The 22,881-nt window shown below is 46.5% G+C and overlaps 1 protein-coding gene across 6 annotated transcripts in view; it reads right to left on the bottom strand.

Annotated features, from left to right (window-relative positions):
- Positions 1 to 22,881, bottom strand: part of LOC119173573 (ribosomal biogenesis protein LAS1L) — a 282,454-nt gene that overhangs the window by 177,484 nt on the left and 82,089 nt on the right. For all 6 annotated transcript variants that reach the window (XM_075896362.1, XM_037424380.2, XM_075896360.1 and 3 more), the window contains exon 7: positions 7,966 to 8,051. In XM_075896362.1, coding sequence (XP_075752477.1) covers positions 7,966 to 8,051 — 86 coding nt within the window. The remainder of the gene's footprint in view (positions 1 to 7,965; positions 8,052 to 22,881) is intronic.

Genomic DNA, 22,881 nt, shown 5'->3' on the forward strand with positions numbered 1-22,881 from the left:
AAAAAAAATACAAAACAAATATTCAAAGGTGATTAACCCTACACCGACTTCGTAATCACAAGCGTCCATTTCAAAGGACAGTGTACTTCTTTCACCATCATGTCTTGCAACGGAACTAAATGAATTTTTTGGTTCAGTATTCACAGATGAAAATCCCATTTCGCCTGACCTTAACTTCACAACTCTAGAGTAGCTCAAGGACAATTTAAATATTTCACACCACGGTACAGAACGGGCTACTAACAGGCTCCCACATAATTTGGCACCCGGCCCGGAAATCTGCACCAAAATTCAAAAAATACCAAGAACTGTAAATTTTCACATTCTAGCTGCTCTTTTTCAACAATCTATTGATAATGGTAGCGTACCAGACGCCTGTGAAATTGGACACATCACTACAATCTTTAAACCAGGTGACCTTGTATGCTTTAAAACTATGGACGAATTTCACTAATAAGCAAACTGTGTAAACTTTTAGAGTACATTATACCATCTGCTATTATAACATACCGTATTTACTCGATTCTATCGTACCCTCGATTGTAATGTGCACCCGGTTTCCACAACGAAAAAAAAGTAAGACAACGATTGCAACGTGGATCCATTTTTCTCGTTGGCCCACACGATCACACAACTCGAAAAAACGACTCCTTTCGGGAGCGTCTTCCATTTAAATATGAGGTACGGGGGAAGCTTGTGCCCATCTGACGTGTAACAGAGCATTGCCGTCCCTGTAGTTTTACCGTGGACCGATGTCGGTACGCGAACTTGCTTCGCCCCCTTCTTTTCGACGGTTGTCGTGCCAGGCATGTCGAAGTAAAGAGGCGTCTGATCAGCATTCTCGATTTGCCTAAGCATGTAGCCGTTGTTGTGCCGCAAGTTTATGACGAACCTCTGAAAACAGTGCAGCTTTTCATCGTACTCCTCCGCAAAACTTTTTGCATATGCCCGTTCACCTTCGGAGAGAAAAGCCTTTCCTCTTCATAAAGTTAGTTAGCCAGCCCCTGCTCGCTTTAAACTGGCTCCGCATTAGCCCTTTTTCTAAGGCTAACTGCATAGCCCGCACTTGGAGCAGTGCTGTCGTCACGGGCCGCTGTGCGTCTCGCTGTTCAAGCACATACTCACTGAGCAGCTCTTCAGTTTGTGGAAACCGACCCTGCTGTGGTCGACTGACGCCTTTGCGTGAAGCTTTGCTGTCGACAATCTGCTTTTGTTTCCGCCAGTCCTGCACGCACGTTTTGGGAACTCGGAACGACCGCGATGCGGCCCGATTTCAGTCAGTTTCTGCACACGCGATGACTTTTCTTTAAAAGCGGCATCGTGGTGCACTCGAGTTTTTGGAGTCGGCCCTTCCATGCCATCGATACTAATGCACTACAAGATGACGAACTTCTCAGCACACGTACAAAGTGCCGCACATGGGAAACGCATAGGCAAAAATGACCGACGCGCCATGCCGACGCACGTTGGGGGGGCCATTTTGGAAATGCCAATGGCAATAGAATGACCGTATTCATTTTTTTTTCATACTCGGTTCAAACCCGCATGCGATTTATGAACTCGCTTAACCGGAAAAAAGGTGTGCGTTAGATTCGAGTAATTACATTATCTAACAACGACCACGTTTTTACCAAGTCAGTATAGTTTCTGGCGCGGCCTTTCATGCGAAACTCAACTATTCGAACTAATAATTGATATTCACGAAGCGATAAATAAAACATTGATGCTCTACTTATAGACTTTGCCAAAGCCATCGACAAGGTCCCCCATAACCGCCTAACCGAGCGCCCTGAACATCTACCCAAATATCTCTAAATAAATTGCTAATTTCTTGTCCGATCGCTATCAGTCTGTTTTTGTGGATAATACATTGTCTCCATAAGTAAAGGTAAAATCAGGTGTTCCACAAAGTACCCTGTTAGGGCCAATCCTATTCTTCATTTACATCAATAATATAAGTAACCATATTAAATAAGACATTTTACACACGACTGTTTAATTTACAGAGAAATCTGCTGCAGTCTGACATTAACCAAATCACCCGCTGGTGCTATAATGGCAAATGGAAAGTGAAGTCTCAAAAACGATGTACATTCAAGCAATAAGAACTACGAAACTTGAGCTTACATGATGAAGAATAGGCTAGTCGGAAATGTGACCACAATAAAATGCTTAAGCGTTCATCTTTCACACACTCATGAAATGCTCACGTTGAGGCAGAAACCAGTAAGACCTCAAGAGCTTTAGGATTCATTAAACCTAATTGCAATCTGCTAACCAGTCCACCTAACTTTGTGGGGGTGCTGACACCCCCTGTAAAGTTGTTTGCGCTGTGTGATGCACCTGTCTCACCCAAAAGCTACATTTCGGGTTACAACTACCGGGCGGTAGGTGGCGTGTACGCGAGCGGTGAGCACCACTATCATCATCATGGTTGGTAGAGTGATAGTGCCGGCAATGACCCCTGGCGGATGGCAAGCCTTGGTGGCAGGCGAGAGTTGAGCAAAGCTCTTCTGCGCGTGGCGGTTGCCGCGAACGGTTGTCTCTAGCGTGGGTTCCTGGTGCGTGGCACCGCGGGCTGCGCGTCGGGGCCCCTCGTGGTAAGGAAAGCGTTGGTGACGCCACCTTGGGTGTGCTATTAAATTTGTCATGTTATTGTGTGTTTGTCGTGTTATTGTGTTTGTCATGAAGTGTATGGTAATATTGTGTACGGATGTCCTAGCGTGTCGATAACGATTGATGTATCGATTTGGCGGACGATATCGTCGTTCTAAATTAGTGAAATAAATGTGTGTTGTTTGGATTGTACCGACCGCGTCTACTGTGTCTGATCACTCCAACAGCGTAGTGGTGGTGCTTGCCACCTCTAGACCCCCCACAAACCTTACAAACAGATCTGAACAACTTCTTACAATGGTGTAACCTTTGGAAAATGGAACTTGACATTTTTATATCTAAAGCAATGAGAGTTTCACGTAACCACACATCTATACATAACTATTCCTACAGCCTGAACGCAACCCCGCTTGAATATGTCCAGTCTTATAAGTATCTTGGTGTTCACATTACCAACTCGCTATCATGGTCCGGCCACATTAATCATGTCACATCCAAGCCTAATTGCATGCTTGGCTACAAAAAAAAAAACTATGCTGTTGCACCTACTTTTCTTAAGAAACAGCTGTACATCACCTGAATTTGTTCTCTACTAGATGGAGTTGCCGCATGTGAATGGGATCCCGGCCACGTAACACTTGCTAACAAATTAGGGGCAATTCAAAACCGGTCATCACGTTTCATTCTTTGCAGTTATCATCATCAGCGCTATCATCCTCATCATATTGTTAGAGTGATAGTGCCAGCAGCGACCCCTGGCAGCAGGCAGCTCTTGGTGTCGGCGTGCAAGAAATAAGCGGCTCTTCTGCACGTGGCGGTTGCCGTGAACGGTTGTCTCTAGTGTGGTTCCTCGATGCGTGGCACCGCGGGTTGCGCGTCAGGGGCCCTCGTGGTAAGTAAAGCGTTGACGCCGCCGCCTTGGGTGTGTTATTGTGTTTGTCATGTTTTGGAGTGTACGGTAATATTGTGTAAGGGTGTCCTAGCGTGTTGATCACGATTATGTTACAATTATTCGGCTGACGATGTCGTCGTTCTAAATTTGTTATATAAATGTATGTTGTTGTTTTACCGACCGTGTCTACTGTGTCCTTTCACTCCAAGAGCGTGGCGTGGAGCTTGCTCGCCAATTCAATACCCTACACTGGCTGCCCAACATGGGGCTCTTGGAGCGTTGGACGACAGTTTTCGCGGTTCGGTACAAGCTTTTGTAAAAGCCGGGGTAGAGTAGGCCTAAGGGAACTTCTTTGCTAGCGTCTGTGGTGTGCTTTGTTGAGAGCGAGGAGATTGGTTGTTGTGGCATGTTTGAACTTGTTGGCACGTTGAGTTTTTTTTCTGTTCGCAAGTGTTTTTTTCTTGTTGTTAGTTTTCAAGAACGTTGTTCAGTTGGGACGAGAGCCATACGGTCTGCATCCTGGGGTGAGCAAAACTTTAGAGCACATGGTTTGTAGGCCAGGTCCCAAGCGAGTACGGAAGCCTCATGGGTGGTCCGGTTTTCTGTAAATAGCTTCTTCTATCTCTTTTAGGCTCAGGGAGCCAGGCGTCGTTGCTGTCTGGTATTGCGGCTCGACACCGGGGCGTCACGACACCGTCCGGGACGGTGGACGCCGGTCGCTCGATAAGCTGCTGTGTGCGGCGAGCGATAGGGCCGCCTTAGAGAGTGGATGTCTCCTTGCGGCTGCCTTTTCTGCGCCTAGGCTGGGTGCTGTGTGGATGCCGGTTGTTGTCGAGCGACTCATTAGGCCTAAGGCTCTGCGCAGCCGCCTGTCACACGTGGCTCAACTAGGTGGATCGTGCCGTTAAGGTGTTGCACTCTGCTTCTCTCACTTTTTTTTATCTTGTGATGCACGAGTTATGACAAGTGATTTTTGTTTTATTTTGATGGGTGTCTCGGCCGCCGTCGATATATTAGCTAGTAGTACTGACCATCGCACCATGTGGGCGAAAAGCCTGAAGCTCCCCGGACTCCACAGCTGGCTGTGTTCCGCACATCGTCAGCGCCGCTGGCCAAGAATGCAGTCGTAAACTCGGGCGATGGACATGCCTGGGACCTGTGCAACTGTCTGCAGTTCGGCGTCCTTGTGAGTGCTGGTCGCAACCGGAAGACTTGTCGGCGCGAGTGACGGACATCGCGCTGACTGCAACGTTGCTGTTGCGGGACCGGTACTGAGGTGAAGTCTGCGAGCTGAACAGTGCAGCAGAGTGGACCCGCGGCGGTGCCGTGGTGCACAGACGTTATGAAGGGCCATGTATTGTCATGTTTTATTAGAGATTGTGTAGCGCATTTCTTTTATTTTTGCGATATGGTCTGAATTAAGGTTAGAAATATGTGAAGGTGCTGACACCCCCTGTAAAGTTGTTTGCGCCACGTGGCGCTCGTGTCTCGCCCAAACGCTGCATCTAGGGTTACAGCTACCAGGCGGTAGGTGGCATTGTGTACGCGAGCAGTGATCACCGCTGTCATCATCATCATCATAGTTGTTAGAGCGATAGCACCAGCAGTAACCCCTGGCGGCAGGCAACTCTTGGTGGCGGCGCGCAAGAAATAAGCAGCTCTTCAGCGCGTGCGGTTGCCGGGAACGGTTGTCTCTAGCGTGGGTCCCCGATGCGTGACACCGTGAGTTGCGCGTCGGGGGCCCTCATGGTAAGTCAAGCGTTGGCAACGCCGCCTTGGATGTGTTATTGTGTTTGTCATGTTTTTGGAGTGTATGGTAATATTGTGTAATGATGTCCTAGCGTGTTGATTATGATTTATGTATCGACCGTGTCTGCTGTGTTCGTTAACTTCAAGAGCGTGGCGTGGCGCTGGCTTGCAAATCCAAGACCCCACAACTTCTCGCGTACATAACTTTAGTTTGCACGAAAATGGATTACGCCACCCTTATTTGGAATCCTAACCAGCAATACCTGATTCACAAGCTTGAGGCCATTCAAAACAAAGTAGCCTGCTTTATCCCAGGAAAATATTTCCGGATATATAGCATAAAAGGTATTAAAAAAACATCCTTGAAATTACCTACTCTAGAAAAACGTTGGCCTCATTTCCACATGCTCCTTTTTTACATTCAAAGATTAAACCAACTCATTGCATGTTTCCACACCTGGATCAAAATACAACCCACTGTTCGTTCGCGACTCACCATTGTTTCTTGCAACTTATGATTGGAATAAACTGCCAAGCGACGTTGAAACTGAACGATTTCTTAGAAAATTAAAGGAGATGTGGAATGCAGAACTGTTACATTTTGTAGCTTTCTTTTGTTTAGTCTAGTGCCAATATGACATGAGTTATTGCGTACCTTGTTTCAAGCCTTACCGAGTGCTGCATTGCATTAGTATGTTTTAGTTTTGATGCGAACTTCTCGTGCTTTGGCCATTTACCTTTTTATTTTTCATGTTCTATGTAAGTGTTTCTTTTGTGAACATAACACCGCAGTATTGCACCTACCCCCCTATGCAATGCCCACATAGGCCCTTAGGGTATATGAATAAATAAATGGAAAAATAGACATGTTAACGGGCTATGGTGGCTGCATAACATGTTATCAGTGTCACATCTCGTTGATATAGACTCTGAATGGGGCCCAAAACACACACAAAGAAGGCTCATATGTTTCAAATACCTAACATTGCAACTTGAAATTTTTTCCCCTATCTCATACATCGGTCATTTTCTAAGGCGATTGAGCACCGCGATTGCAACAACATTAAACATACCTCCAAAAAGAGTTAAGTCTCGGCAGTTCTAAAATATCAAATTTTGTTTGTCTTTGGCACTTAAGTATCAACACATGTTGACTGCAGGGGTTTCTTGAGAAAAAAAAATTCTCTAGACAAGTTATGCCTGTGTAGCTCATGACCACGCCAATTAGGGGAAAAAAAGGAAAGCAAAGTGCGATGAAGACAGTCGCGTGCGGGCCGGGGTTCACTGGCGAGAGGTCCACAGGTCCCGTGTTGGAGACCTCGGATCTAGAGTGCAGCTGTTATGGCAAAAATGTGTGACCAATTAGCAACAGCTCCTTTCATAATGTGCGTGCACTATGTGAAATGTATACAACTTTTTTTTTAATAGCGATTGTTCACAATCTAAAATTTACACTGGCGTGCGTGGAGATTTTTCGACAACAGGCTTTTCCTGAATGAATTTTCATATGAATCATTAGCATTGACCAAAAAAAAAAAAAGTAGTCATAGTATGCAGATTTGATGAACGAAATAAGTAATTTGGAACAATACTTCTCGTGCCAAAATTATAGAAATAGTTTATATGCAGTCTCGTCATTCTTTTTTGTTTGATTGCACTCATTTACGAATTTCGTATATTTCCAGTAAACTAGAAAAGTGACCAGCAAGGTGCATTTCTTTCACATTTTTTTTTTTCTCACTTTGTGGGCTTCTGTTATGTCGTACGATGCGTAGATGTGCAAGACGGCTTTAGTTCACTGTAGTGAGCAATCAATCAAGAGGTCGCCAATTCGCTTGCCCAAAACAGCCAGATGGCTTTTTCAAGGCGAAGCAGCTTATGGCGGAGGCTTTGTCTCTCCTTCTTGCCGCTGCGTCCTCACCCCCATCGGGCAACCATGACCTCACGCCTTTTCTCTCCTCTCATACGCTTTCCCTCCTCTATTTCTCGAGTCGGCGGTGAAAAAAGCGTTGGAAGTAACGCGGAGTCATGGTGTCGAGACGATGGTTGTCTAGGTGCTGGAATTCGGTCATCTTGTTTTTGTCCACGTTGTCCTTCATTCAGTGGAAGATTTGGTCACCGGCAGCATTAGTGACGTAGAGGTTCTGAATGTTGGAGCCGTCTCCATCTCCCCGCAGCTTCGCATCAACACATGGTTCCCTTGAGCGGGAGACGGTGTATTTCTTTGCACAAACATTGTAATAATAATAATAAAAATAATGATCACTCTAATTACCATCACGAGGGGCACAAAAATATATTTGCCATGGGTGCCGTCCCATCTAGTTACGCCACTTTGCAAATATCTATTCTTAACATGTATTTCTTTTTTGCAAATTTTGCCTAAATTTAATCGATGGTTGAAAGAGTTGTATTTTTTTCTTCTGAAACAATGTATGCTGCTCTTCTTTGTCTTGTTGCCTACATTTTCATCGCTATGTAATGCATTTCCACCCTTCTAAAATCCCCTATAAGCAAACTATCCTATGTGTATTACAGTATCTGTGAAAAAAAAGTGATAAACAATCTGAAATTGTTCATTTTAGGAGATTTCATTATGGCAACTCAAGCAAAAATAAAGAAATGTGCATCAAGTGATAGTGATAGAAGTCTTTTGCAGTCATGCAGAAGAGTGATGGAATGTCGCGACTATGTTGGTCAGCACTCACTCATGTTGGGGCACAACTCATCCAGGGATTCTCTGGACGGCAACAGGTAGTCTCCACCCAAGACCAGCATATCCACCACGAGGTCACTGCAATGCAATATGAAGGCAAGTTCAATTGTGTCTTTTCCCTGCTTTGGTACAACAATCAACTACTGTATTTACTCGCGTAATGACCCCCCCCCCCTTTTTTTTTTCAGAAAAGTTCGCGCTAATTTGGGGAGAGGGTTCATTACGCAGGAAAAGAAAGTCATGGTAGTCACAACGGCAAAAATTTCGCGTGACAGCTTTGCTTGTTTGGGCCAGTGAAATGCGAGATAAATCTTTTTTGTAGCCCGAAGCTCTTTCTGTTTCCTCACGTAACGAAAGCACACAGATCAACGCCGAAGTGTTGTCCAGCCGCTCAGTTCAAATGCCCCATCGTTTGCTGTTTTTAACCAGCCGTGTAGTTAGCGTACCGGCCGAATGCGCCCTGTGCAGCAGGTGTCCCAACTAAGTTCACAACGATAAACCCGACAACAAAAAAGTGACAGTTTCACCACAAGGGCGAAGCAATCATTATGATAGCAACAACTTGGAATGCAACGCTGAGAACGGCTAGCAGATCGAAACGTGCAGCACGCTGTTCACGCTCACATGAAGCACGAAACAACACACCCGGGACAAAAGCGAACTAACAATGTTTACAGCTCGACATGCAGTGCTGTTGAAGCAAAACCGACGCACTAAACGTAATCACAGGTACAATTATGAGGGCAAAATAAAGAGCAACAAGCGCGACTCGCTCGCTGGATTTCGTGCCGACCGGTTGTGCCCCCGCGATCTCCGACGACAGCGCAGCTCTGGCTGACCGGCTCGCCCTCCGCCATCTCATGATGTCGTGAAGCTCTCACTGAGTGGTACCCAGTCCTCAGACTCCTGCGACCGTGTCAATCTCTCCTATCTTCTCCTTACTTCTGTATGTGGGTCTCTCTGTCTCTGCCCCCATCTCTATTCCTATCCCCTTAATTCTTCCCCATCCCTTTTAATCCCTCCTTACCCCATCCCTCGTGAGCCACTGTTGAGGTGTCGCACTATGATGCAGACAGTTACGGGGCTCCCTTTTGTTTTCTTTTTCTCTCTTTTAAGAATTACTTATGAGTAACAAGTGCCCACTTCGCTGTTTGAAAAGCACACTCTTTTCACAAACAGCACCTGTCCAGTGAGCGAAGGGATCTTTGTGTGCCCGGTAACTAAACGCAATCGTTCCTGTCAGGGTGGAAGGCTTGCGACCACCGAAAGATAAGCACGTGCACACAAACATCTATAGCCCCCCCCCCCCCTCCTCATTCGCGGGGCAAAGTACACGTGGAGATAAGCGCGCGTCGGCGCATTGTGACCGAGCTGGGCGCAGAGCGAGGGCGGCTTTTTTTCTTGAGTTTTCATATACATAGACACATATACATATACGGTGAGTGACGCTGATGGCGAAACCCAGCCTAGAGTATCCATATAATTACTATCGCAATAAAAAAACAGCATCAGATGGCGCCGCACAAACGTTGCGGGTGCGCAACGCCCTTTTGGCGCAATGGGTGCGGTTGGGTTTTGCATGGCCTTCGAAATAGTAAGCGCGCAGCGTGTGTCTTTGCCGCGCACACGCCAGTTTGAAGGCCATGCGCTTTGTTTTTGTGCCCCTGTGCTTGCGTGGCGCTATCACAGTTTTCTCTTACATTCAACAGATGGTGCTTTGCTGTAAAAGGCGCGACTTTCAAATTTTGATTGACGTCGTCCGCGCTCGCACTGCTTGCAACTGTTAAGCATGGTTGCAAAACTATGTTTTGACTTTTATTGCATTGTTATTTTGTGATATAATTGCTTGACTTAATGCTGTTTCGATCGTCAACGGCACTGGCTATCATACCGAAATAAATTGAACAGATACATTACAAAAAAGCTTTTATCTTTTTTCCAGGCGAAGGTGGGGGGTGGGTTCATTATACGAGTGGGTTCATTAAGCGAGTAAATATGGTACTAGTTGTGATAACAACAAAAAAAGAGAGCCAAGGAATTCCAATACAGGGGCACCATCAATAACATCCCTTTCGAAGCGCTTTCAGTGAGATGGCACTAAAGAACATGGTTTTTGGTCACAGTGCGATACTACTATAAACCGATCAAAAATGTCCAACAAAACAATTTACTGTTATCAATGTAGACTTTTCATTTAATAGACTTAATTAAATCTTTTCAGCCATTTGCATTATGCTCAAAGAAAAAAGTAACGCAAGAATTCTGACATTGTGTTCAAATCCTAAGCAACAGAAAGTGACTGCCATTCTGCAGTGACAGGGCGAACTGCTGCGCTTCTCCGGAGTGTCGCCTTGATATGCTAAAGAAACTCTCCTCTTTAATGACATGTCTTGAGCCTCGCTGTCTTTGGGGTAGTTTTCATTTCACTTTGCCGGCATGATAACACACAACCCGATTATCCATCGGTGTTCGGCCAACACCTGAAATTTAATTGTGGTGCTCACTCTGAAGGTTACTTCACTGTAATAAGCCTTGGTATAACAGGTAGCAGGCATATTGCTGATCCATTCGCGATTTCTTACAGACTACCTTTAACCCATTGAAAGTCACGTGAATTCCAAGCTGCTGGAGATTTTGAAGATTTAAAGACTTCACTTTGCATGACGACATCGTGTGATAACCGGGTAGTCCTACGCCATGCCATCCACTGGACCAAAATGCACACGTACGTTCGCGGGTTTTACACTGACTGGCTGGTGAAGTGTGCCGTATTTATTGATTCCAAACATCGACGCAGCACCGGCACAGCAAACTAATCTTATCACATCCCTCCCCCTTTTATCAATGGATGCAAACAAGGTGAGTAGCGCGATACTGGTACTTCGACACATGACAGGTGCTGTGACAGCAAGTTCCCTTTCCCTCGCCAGGTCTTCCCTGAGATCTTGCCTAGACTCGGTGTCGTGAAGGCGATCCAGAGTTAGCGGCCTCTGACCCATGTCCAAACTTGAAGCAAGACCTGTAGCTACTGGGCTGCCTGACCTTTGGTTGCCTGCACTCAGTTCCTCATGGGGCTGGTGGATGTGACCCAGATGTCGAGTTAAACGCCGTCCGTCCTCCAGCAGGACTTCTATCAACAAAGTGCGTTGTTCGGAGACGACTGCGGGCAGCCATGCAGGGCCTAGACGGAAGTTCCTAGCGAACACCTGGTTGCCAGGGAAACACAAAACCTGGGTCTTGTTTCTTGGCCACATCTGACTTTCTGTTGAAGTTGCTTCTGTAGCACCTTAGTCCTGAGGTCTGGATGTAGCAGGTCCAACACAGTCCTCAGCTTCTGCCACAACAGCTGCAACGAACAGCAACCCGTGATCTCGTAAGGCGTTGACTAGTAAGACAGAAGCGTGCGAGCATGCGGGCAATTTGAGCGCCAATATCTCTAGGGCCAGCCTTCCCCGACTTGTTTTTGACAGTTTGCACTGCTCGCTCTACAGAACCATCTGACGCTGGGGGATACGGCAGCACCAGCATGCGCCACCCCCTTTTTTCTTGAGGAATGTTGAGTAGAGCTCACTGGTAAATGCTGGCCCATTATCCAACACGACAACATCTGGAAGGCCTTGGTTCGCGAACATAATTTGCATGCAGGAAATAGTTGCTGCTGATGGTGTGGATACCAGAAACACTTCAATCCGAACGCATCGACTGCGATAAAGAATAAATGTTTCTGTAAAGACCAGCACAGTGCACATGCAGCCGTGACCACGTTGTCTCAGAGAACAGCCAGAGCATGACAGGTACTGGTCGTGACATTCTTTGATGCTCCTGGAAAATATGGCACCCTTGAATGGTTATCGCTATATCGTTTTTCCAAGCTACGCCACCACACACGGCAACGCACAACTGCCTTCATTTTGAAAAGTTCTGGATGACTCTCAGGCAGCAACTGGGGGACTTTCCTTTGTAAGGATTTTGGAGCAATGACTCTGTTGCCTTACAATAGACAGTTCCCTAGCACACTCATCACATGAAAGGGCGTCTCGTAGGGTTTTCCCACTGACTCTAGGTTTATCTGGCAGCCTGCCTCACAACGCTGCTCTTACTTGCGACAGCACCATGTCTCTGGAGGTGGCTGCCACCACAACATTTGACGACAGCACCCATCGGTATACTCCTTCCAGCACAATGACTTTGGCAGGGCAGTCAACAACAAAATTGGCAGAGGTAGCAGGGTCTGGAAGCAGCCCTGCTGCACTAGTATTATAGCCCAAGTACTGGAAGCGGTTTCGAGAATTTGTATTTGGTTAACTACAGTTGCAGTCCCGCAGTTTTTAGGTGATCCAATAGTTCGCACAAATTCTCCCAAAGCTCTTTGTCACTGGTTTCCATGACCAGAATATTGTCAAAGTAGACTACGACATGGTCAAAGCTGTGCTAAAGATTTTCCATCTCTCGCTGAAATACCAGTCGGAGCTAATGAAACCCCGAACTGCAGCCTTGTGAATCAGTACAACCCCCTCGGAGTAGTAATGATGACTAGTTCTTGGCACTCTTCATCGAGTGGGACCTGCTGGTGAACGTCTTGCAAGTCGAGCTTCGTGAACTTCTTTCCCCTTGTAAGCTGCGCAAGAGGTTTCTCAATCTTAGAAATAGGGTAGGACTCGATCACCACCGGGTTTATATTAGTCCTATACCGTATTTACTCGATTTTACCGCGCCCTCGATTGTAACGCGCACCCAATTTCCACGACGGAAAAAACAACCAAGACATCGATTGCAACGCGCACCCATTTTTCTCGCCGACCCGCACCATCACACCTCTTAAAAGAAACGACTCCTTTCGGGAGCGTCTTCCCTTTAAATATGAGGTACGGGGGAAGCTTGTGCCCATCTGACGTGTAAAAGAGCATTGCCGTCACTGTAGTTTTACCGTGGACCGATGTCAGCACGCGAACTTGCTTCTCCACTTTCTTCTCGACGGTTGTGGTGCCAGGCATGTCGAAGTAAAGAGGCGTCTGATCGGCATTCCCAATTTGCCCAAGCAGGTAGCCGTTGTTGTGCCGCAAGTTTAGGACGAACCTGTGAAAACTGTGAAGCTTTTCATCGTACCCCTCCGCAAAACTTTTCGCATATGCCTGTTCACCTTCGGAGGGAAAAGCCTTTTCTCTTCATAAAGTTAGTTAGCCAGCACCTGCTCACTTTAAACTGGCTCCGCATTAGCCCTTTTTCTAAGGCTAACTGCATAGCCCGCACTTGGAGAGTTCTGCCGTCGCGGGACGCTGTGCCGCTAGCTGCTCAAGCACATACTCGGCGAGCAGCTCTTCAATTTGCGGAAACCGACCCTCCTGTTGTCCACTGAAGCCTTTGCGTGAAGCTTTCCTATCGACAATCTTCTGCTTTTGTTTCCCCCAGTCCCGCACGCACATTTCTGGAACTCCGAACGACTGCGATGCGGCCGGACTTCCGTCCGTTTCTGCACACGCGATGACTTTTCTTTTAAAAGCGGCATCGTGGTGCACTCGAGTTTATGGAGTCGGCCTTTCCATGCCGTCAATGCTAATGCACAAGATGACTAACTCCTCAGCACACATACGAAGTGCCGCACATGGGAAACACATAGGCAGAAATGGGCGACGTGCTAAGCCGACGCACGTAGGGGGCGGCCATTTTGAAAATGCCGATGACAATAGAATGACCGTATTCTTTTTTTTGGTACTCGATTCTAACGCGCATGCGATTTATAAACTCGCTTAACCGGAAAAAAGGTGCGCGTTAGATTCGAGTAATTACGGTAATCGCCACAGACCCAGACTCGGCCGTTGCGCTTCAATACAGGAACGATCGGTGTGGCCCAATGAGAAGTTTTCACCAGTTTGATAATGCCTTTCCATTCCATCCACTGTAGTTCTTCAAAAACCCGATCACACAAAGCAAATGGTGGCTTCACGCCCTTTTGTACGGAAATAGAAGCTGCAACCCCGTGAAACATGCCAAGCTGCTCCGAAAAAAAAAACGTGATAATGGTTTACCAGATTTGCCGTAGACTCCGCGACATTGACTCCCTCCGTCTGAGCGATGCCTAGCTTGAAGGCCTTCATCCAGCTTTGTCCAAACAGTGTAGGACAAGCCCCTTTAACGACAAATAGTGGTAGCTGGCGTTCCTTGTCGCCAAGTTTGACCATTGCTTCCAGCTTTCTCTGGATGCTGGATGGCTCCAACAGCACTGACGAAAAAAGCTCAGCAAACTTGCCTAGTGGTCGACCAATTAGCGCCAGTGTCCAACTCCGGTGGCCAACTCTATACCAAGCGTAACACCATTAACTTCAACCGCTATGCGCATTGGCTCCGAACTCACTGGGTGAAGCGTCCACAAGTCGAAAACTTCGGGCTCTTCAAGAGAGACAGGCAAGTCACCCAAGCTGTTCACGTGACTAGACTGGCTGCGACTACACTGGCTCTGGTCAAAATTTCTACTCCCCGGCTGCACTATTCATACTCTTGTAAGGTGCCCTTTTTGGTGGCAGTTGTGACAGATCGTGCTGCCGAGGCTACACCTACGCATGGAATGCCGCTACGAAAACAGCCATGATTTTTCACTGAGGGGACAATGTTCATTTGCTCCAGAGCTTTGTCAGATAGTAGCTGTGCTTGCTGAAAGCTCAATGCGCATTAATCGTCACGCGCAACCTCCAAGCTACGATTGTGTCCTTCGCAGTTTCGAAGGTTAAACACGTTGATTTCAGCACCTGTGTTTGCATGATTGCATCATTGATTTCGCTAACTATCTGGTCGTGCAACACGAGCTCTGAAAAATTTGCGAAATTGCCATCTTCAGTTAATTTTTCCAAGGCAATATAGTCACTTACGGTGTCTGCCTCTTTTTGATGCCTCGAGAAAAACTTGGTATTTTCCACTACTTTTCATACGCGAGGGACGTAGTGCTTGCCAAATGTGGTAGAAATTTTGGTCAGTCCTGCTTGGGCAAGCCTGTTTGGTGCTAGGAGGCTTCGTAGCAGAGAATAAGTCTTTGGACCACAGCATATCAAAAATACAGCTTTCTGTTTATCACTCAAGATGTAGTTCACAATGAAGTACAGCTCGGCCCGCTCACAGTATTCCACCCACTCCAACGTAACTGGGTACAATGAATCCAGCTTCCCGACGACAGGCATGATGACAAGTGATTGTGCTGTGCCTGTCCAGTTCGTCAGTCAACCTTGTTCCTACTTGTGATAACTGGGTAGTCCTGGGCCAGGCCGGCCGCTGGACCGAATCACACATATGTACGTTGGCGGGTTCCACACTGACTGGCTGGTCAAGTGCGCCGTATTTATTTATTTGGAAACATGTACGCCACCAGGCGCCGAAACGGCAAACTAACCTTATGACATACGTACCTGCCGACAGTATAGCTGCACTAAACCTACTACATAGATGACGCCTAAAAGCACACATCACAACAGCGCTACGCTTGCTGTAGTGTGTGCACTTCAATACAGCAAGCTTTTCTCGGTGCTCGCGGCCCGTAACGCTAACCTGCGCGACAGCGTGCCTGTATGTCTGCAAAGTGGTGAGTGCTTGAACACAGTCCCGCACAATAAGGCAGCAGCGATCGGTGGCCGAGTGTATTCAGGCAGTCGCCCATTAAAAGCATGCGGTAGGCATAAAGTGGCACTAAACAGATAGCTGGGGATGCTTACTGCGTTAAGGCTTTTCGTAGGAGATAAGTCATACCAGTGAGTTCGTTGGTTGTCATCACCTCATCTTCGTTTTTCCCCATGATTATTCACAAAGGCATTGCCGCAACAGCGTGGAACTCTGAATACTTGATCGGCCGATCTCTGCACTTATCAAAATAACAAAAAACCATTTGTGGCATGCTGTGGCATCTGAAAGTTAAGTGGGCAGCAAACCTTTATGGTGCAAAATGTTATCGCGGTACGCACTAATTAGTAGGCATAAGACAACCACTACAGCTATGGGGCCTGCGAATGCATTAGTCTATAAGACTCGGTCGGTGATACGTAGCAACTATGTTTTAACAGTTCGCATGTTCGAAGTGGGTATGTACTATGACGAGGCTTGACTACACTTGAACGCAGAATGCAGGGTTTTTGAGTCTAGCTCGAGAGCAGCGATTTTTATTCTTTCTATCCATTGCAATTTTTTCCTCATAACTAATTGTGGAATTTCTTATACATGCGCTGTTTAACAAAATAATGATAAAACCATTAGGTGGATTTCAGTTGGTATTGCACAGATGAAAGGTTACCATAACGGAATGACTGACATGGGATGATGCAGAACGAGAGAATAGAACAGTGTTGTATCCTAGCGTGTTCTGTGATGACGATAACACACACGGTCCAGGCAAAGCCAAAGAGTGCTATTTCTAATAGTGTGACAATCACAGTGATCAATCATGTACAATGACAAGATGTCATGCGACTGTAAAGAGGTCTAAAAACAGGCACAATAAAAAAGCATACATACTGTAAAAGCGCATCAGGACTTGTTTGCACAGCAGCTTTATCAGAGGAAAACAGCGCGGTAAACGAGATTTTTAAGTGCTTCTGTGGAAACTTCCAGGAATTTTCGTTTACGAGCGAGCTTTCCGAGGACATTCAACTATACTCAGCGACAACCTTCCGTGGCAGCCCGGCCAAAGCTATGTTACATGCGTTAATGCACCAAGTAGTCCATTTGTGGGTGATTTAAGTTTCGGTTTCGCAAGCGCATGCAGCAGCACGAGAACCATACAATAAACCCTTTAATTTTTGTGAGGAAATCAATAAACTGATCATTTTTCTCAAGGAAAAGAACAAGAATTAAGCTTTATTGAGGAGTTCTGATTCATAAGAAAAAAAAAAAGACATGGTCGAGTAGGAACTGAGCGATGGGAAAACCAACGCAAAGGCGAGAAATTGTTTCTTAAATTTTAGTGCATACTGGGTCGGCATTGTTCTCCTTTTTTCGGAGAAGAAAGAACTTTCTGGAGACGCTCACGCTATCTTTTCACGGGAGGCGAAGAAATCTCGACCACGTCTGGCCATGAGCAGGCATTTGAGGTTCGTAAATATAACGGATGAAACATTGTTTTTGCACAGTCAACAGTTTAATACACGCGAACGCGTCTGTTTCCCAGCGAAACTTTGCACTGGTAATTTTATTCCTACAAGTTGCTATTATCACAAAGCGCAAAAAACAACTCCTTCTGTACAGATGCCGACGAGTGCGGCGTTACAGTACGCGATCTTCAGCGTGATCATATAAACAATATTAGGCAAACGAAATGCTGACCACATATGCAACACAATGAATAAAAAGGGTCATTGCTTTTACGTACAGTTTTCAATGGCGCTTTTGCTTTAAAGCAGCTGGTTGTGCTGAAGATTGGGACGTCACCGGTTTCACTTTCGAGGTCGTTATAGCGATTAAAGTCCCACGTTCAGTGATATCACTTACACACGTCTTCTTTCTTGGTGATTGCACATGCGGGAAACAAAATATTTCACGACGCATCACTGTCTTCGTTTCTCCCTGCTCGATCAACAGAGATCACCTAACGAACATACACTCATGCTCGCTCACAAGCTTCGATGCGAACATGCTGCAACCGAGCGACGCCATTGTTGTTAACAGCGGCAGGAAAAAGGTGAAATGATATGAGAAAACCAGAAAACAAGAAGCGGCAAAGAATGAAAAACCTGCACGCTGTAAGATTTCTAATAACAAAGCGAACAATCTCGAACATATTAAGTCGAGCCCACACATAACGGCCCCACTTGAAACGAACTTTCACTTAAAACGAACAATATCCGCGTGACCGTGAAAATATACATTGGTTTAATGGCACAAAATTGCACTTACAAGAACGTCTCCGAGCGCCACTGATCGGTTACAGCGAACGGAGTCAGCGGTCTGCCGACTTCCCGGGAAACCACTTTCGACAGCTGATCCGGCAACGGCGAAGGGCCCATACATTATTATTGTTAAATGCCGACCCTACCACCGCGATCCTCTAGTTGCCGATCTCCCCAACACATGGAGGAAGGTCCTTCCTCCATGCCCTGATTGCTTTTTGTTTTTTTCGAAGACCGGTCATCTTTCGAAAACCGGTCAGCCATCTGCCCGGTTTTTGATCACTGGTACTGTCGTTGGCATCGCCGGCCTGGAGTCACCAGACCATTTGCCAACATTGTCGGCCACCAACTGTATCCGATAGTCTGTGTCTAGTGCACATGCGTACGCTACCCCACTCTGATAACTTGCGATTCGTTTCGTGTTTAGGACTTGTTCTCACTCACTTTGCACTCTGCTCAGCATGCCTTCCGTACGCTTGCGGAAGCACGAAAATGGCTGTTAATTTGCGCGGAACAAATCATGAAATATCGAAGTTCGTGAGGCCACGCAAACACACCGGCGCAACAAAACGATTTTTTGACCACGGCCACCGATTCTTCGAACACAGCGGCGCACCGATCCAGGCGGCCGAGCATCGACTCCTGCGTGCGCAGGCGCTCTTTCAAGTTTTAAAGACGGTCTTTTTTGGGGACCTTCCATGCAAAAATTTTGGTCTGTCTGTCTGTTTGTCCATCCTTAACAGTACCCTAAACGGCAACAAAGTGACCAAACGATGCCCCAACGGCTAACCCAATCCGCAGTGCCCACCAATATTGCTCAAGGTTAAGCATTCATACTTGTGCGATTGTCGATTAAAAAGCAATCATTACGCATATCTGAGACACCATAACAACATGTCAATATTACATATGTGTATTCTTTACTAGAAAAGGCATACATAAGTAATATTAAGGATCGTAGCCTTTATAACACTGCGCTGGCCATGCAACGTTTGCACAAAACGGCAAGTGTTTCTAACGCTTTGCTAAGACGACACGGTGGTGGCACTTACCCGTCGCCTTGCATTCTTTACCTTATTACCTCAGAGACAGGCGCGCACGGCGCACGCCTCGTTTTCCAGGCGTCTTGAAAGCGAAAAAATAGCAAGAAAAATGTTTTTTCAATTATGTTAGTACTGCATTCACATCTTCCTACATGTTCTCGCAAAATTCTAGGCCTGTAAAATGTATAATAGTGCCAGGAGAGAATACTTACTGCGCAAACTTTCTGATTTCTGTCTCAGGAAACTCCCTAAAACAGGCAGTTATGCGCCGCCACCAATTTCCAAGCGTGTCATGGAGCGCAGCCATCCTGGCTGTAGAGTTTCCTATACATACACTAGAAGAAACTCTGGCGCTAATGTCTATGGGAGCTGCAACGCATGACGCTTCAACGAGCATGGAAATTATGGGTAGTACACACATTTGCCTGGTCTTCGTAATTTACGTTCCTTTTCGCTTCGCATGGCTTGAAGTTGCTTTGTCACAAAATAACAATTGGCAAATGTTCAGCAGCTGCACTTCACCACCTTAATCTCTTAGGTTTACCATTTTAAATCAGGTCCCGAAGTTCAAAACGTATCGTTCTTTTCTTTGAAAGAACGACCAAAACACAGCAATAAGCGAAGCCACATGTGCGAATTGGCGCCAGCAAGTACAAAGACTAGGCAAATCCATGTACTACCCATCATTCCCATGTGCACTGAACGATCGCAACACCAAAGTCCAGTCTAGTTACCATATCTACTTGCATAATCAACGCACTCACATAATAGGCCCACCTCTAGTTTGGTTGCAAAAAATTAGATTTTTTTAATTCCGCGCGTAATAGGCCCACCCCGAACTTGGCCGTGATCAAAAACTATTCTACCCCACAGCGGTGAAGTTCGAACGCGGTCCCTGTGCTCTGAAGAAAAAAGAAGGCAAATCGACGAGCAAATAAAAAAAATCCAAGTGCAACGACTTAACCAACGTGTTTGTTGAAATAAAAAGTGAAAAAAAAAAAACGGCTGTTCCATCAATTACTGATACCCCCTGAATTTCCGTGCTCCTTTGAGGTCGCGCGTACAATGAAGGGAGCTTGATCATCACCACCATCAGAGAAAAAGAAAGAAATGCCGTTTTGCATGCGGTGTACGTATGTTGTGGTCATGCATTCAACTTTGGTTCCACCATGGGGAAGTCCGCAAGCTACACGGCTGGGTTTAAACTGAAGGTAGTGCAGTACGCACTGGAGCACGGCAACCGGGCTGCAAGCAGGCATTTCGGTGTTGGAAAAACCAGTATTCGGTACTGGAGGGATCAAGAAGAGAAACTTAAGGCGACAAAGAAGACACGGCGGGCTTTCCGCGGTGCCAAGACCGGCAGGTATCCGAACATCGAAGAGCAACTAGTCCGGCATATAGGGGAGCTACGACAAGACGGCTGTGCGGTGTCATTGGATATTGTGCAGACTGAGGCGCGCTGAATAGCCCGAGCGCCCCGCGTCAAAGCAAAAGAGTTCAAAGTCAGCTCCGGATGGACAACTCGTTTGATGCGATGCCATGGCCTCGCACTGCGAAGGCGGACAACCTTGTGCCAGCGCTTGCCCGCAGCATATGAGGACAAAGTGGTGGACTTCCACCATTTCGTTATAAAAGCCTGGCAAGAGAAAAACTTCATTTGTCCTAGATCAGCAATGCCGATCAGAGCCCCTTTTTGCTTTGATATGCCATGGAACACGATAGTGGAGGAGAAAGGTGCATGGAGCGTCATCGTCAGAACGTCCGTCACTGAAACAACGATGCACCGTAATGCTGGCGGTGACAGCAGACGGGCACAGGCTACCTCCTTACGTTATTTTTAAATGTAAGACGCCCCCAAAGGCAAATTTCTCTCAAGGCATCTTCGTCAGAGTCCAGGAAAAAGGCTGAATGAGCACGAAACTCATGGTGGATTGGGCGAAAATAGTCTGGGGTCGGCGACTGGGTGGTCTGTTCTTCCTGTACATGCTTGTCCTGGACAGTTTTCGTGGGCACCTAGTAGACCGCGTACGAGATGAGATGAAGGAGCTCTGTGCACAGATCAGGCAGTGATTCCGGGTGGCCTCACATCGACACTGCAGCCTTTGGACGTGTCTTTGAATAAGCCTTTCAAGGCCAATGTTTGAAGGCTGTACACCACCCGGATGGCTGGAGGACAACATCCCTTGACCCCAGGTGGTAAGATTAAGATGCCACCTGTAAAAATGCTGTGCGCATGGATCGTGGAAGCATGGCAGGCGATCTCCGACAAAGTCGTCAGGAAAAGCTTCAAGAAGACGGGTATCTCGAACGCACTGGATGCGAGTGAGCAGGATGTGTTTTGGGGTGCAGATGATTCGGACACCAAAAACGAATCCCCGCTCACCGAGAATGAAATGTATGCTCTCCGACTCGGACTTCGAATAGGTTAAAGGAGGAACGCCTAAGACTTATGTGTAAGTAAATTCTACGTGTGTTTGTGCTGTTGACGGCTCTCGCTTTTTCATTAAAAGGTACGTAGGTACTTTTTTTTTATGCTGAAGTAATTGGTAAGCGATAAAGTCGCCTTTTACTTGACAAATGTGTAGATTTAAAGTGCGAGAACCGAGTCGAAAAAATTTTGGGGAATTTTACCCCGTGTAATTGGTGCACCCCTAACTTCGAGCCGGATTTCCTGAAGAAAAAAAAAAGTGCGCCTATTATGCGAGTAAATACGGCAATTCTAGTATAGTGAACTAGATAGGGGTAGTGGGCAAGGATGGTCCCGCCGGTGAAGCAATTTGCATGGAAACCACTATATGCACTAAACAGCAGCTTCTAAAATAGACTGTCATCTTGACAGCGCCAGTTTAACTTCGATTGGAGACTGCGGATATTGTAAACGAACACGACTTCGTGCTGTAACTACTGAATACCAAAATTATGCTTGAAAAAAAGTGGCAGTGCTTCACCAGCCTTGAGCAAAATCTAAGACTGTTAGCACTGCCTCCTCAATTCTGCCATCAGTCATGTCCACGGTGCAAGAATACTTTAGGTGAGCGAACATTGCAAAGTGAGCACCTGGCAGGGAGGGACCGATTATGTTCTCGTTTGCAGCGTGCCGATAAATGGCTCGCCGAACTGAGGACCGTTGCGGGCTGCTGGAAAATCTGCAAAGCACATCCGGCACGTGGGTGACGGTTTTCAAATCTGAGGAAAACGAGTGAACACGTGATATCAACCATGCGACACGCATAGAGCGGCGCCGCGAAAGAGAGGGTGATAAAGGAGGAGGAGGTTGACGGTGCGAAAAAGGTGTTGGGGCGATGATAAATGAGCACCGCTAGTTTCCTACATCACGGGGCTTTCCTGCACCGAGAAGGGGGAGGGGAAGCCGGGGCAAAGTTTGTAGTGCCATCTCCCAAGCTCCTAGCGAAGCAAAACATCATCGGGCAGCGGACAGTCCCGGCGTTCACATACCTAAAGTATTCTTGCACCGTGGTCACGTTTAACACTTAACTCCATAGAATATTCTGTGCCTGAAAAGGACCTTTCGCTGGTCTCCATGTGTCGCCCGCTGGTGGGGTGTTTGTGACTCGTCAAGTGCCAACAATTTTTTTCTTTCTCTATTCGATACACATGGGCTTAGCACCGACAAAAGAGTAGCGAGATAACCGTGTCTTGCACAATATTGCGATGCATTTGATACATAAGAAAGGTATTTTACTACTGTGATACAAATACATTTTTCAAATGTAAAAAAAGTGCCTCTGAGATAGTATTGCAGCGCGTTACTGCCCAGCTCTGTACTACAAATATTGACCACTCCAGTCATTCAGTGTACTCAGAGGGCAGCACTTTCTCTCTGCTATGCTGTGCTGAATGCAAAATAATTTGGAAATGAATATACTAAAAGCCTTTCAGAATTTCTTGTAATTAAAAGATTGTGACACCACACAAGCTGTCCGAACAGTCTGTCTACACCACACAGCCTACGGGTTCCCACATTTGTCAACTAATGTGCAAAAA

This window comes from Rhipicephalus microplus, chromosome 5 (genome assembly GCF_043290135.1).
Source record: "Rhipicephalus microplus isolate Deutch F79 chromosome 5, USDA_Rmic, whole genome shotgun sequence".
In the NCBI taxonomy this organism is placed as follows: Eukaryota; Metazoa; Arthropoda; class Arachnida; order Ixodida; family Ixodidae; genus Rhipicephalus; species Rhipicephalus microplus.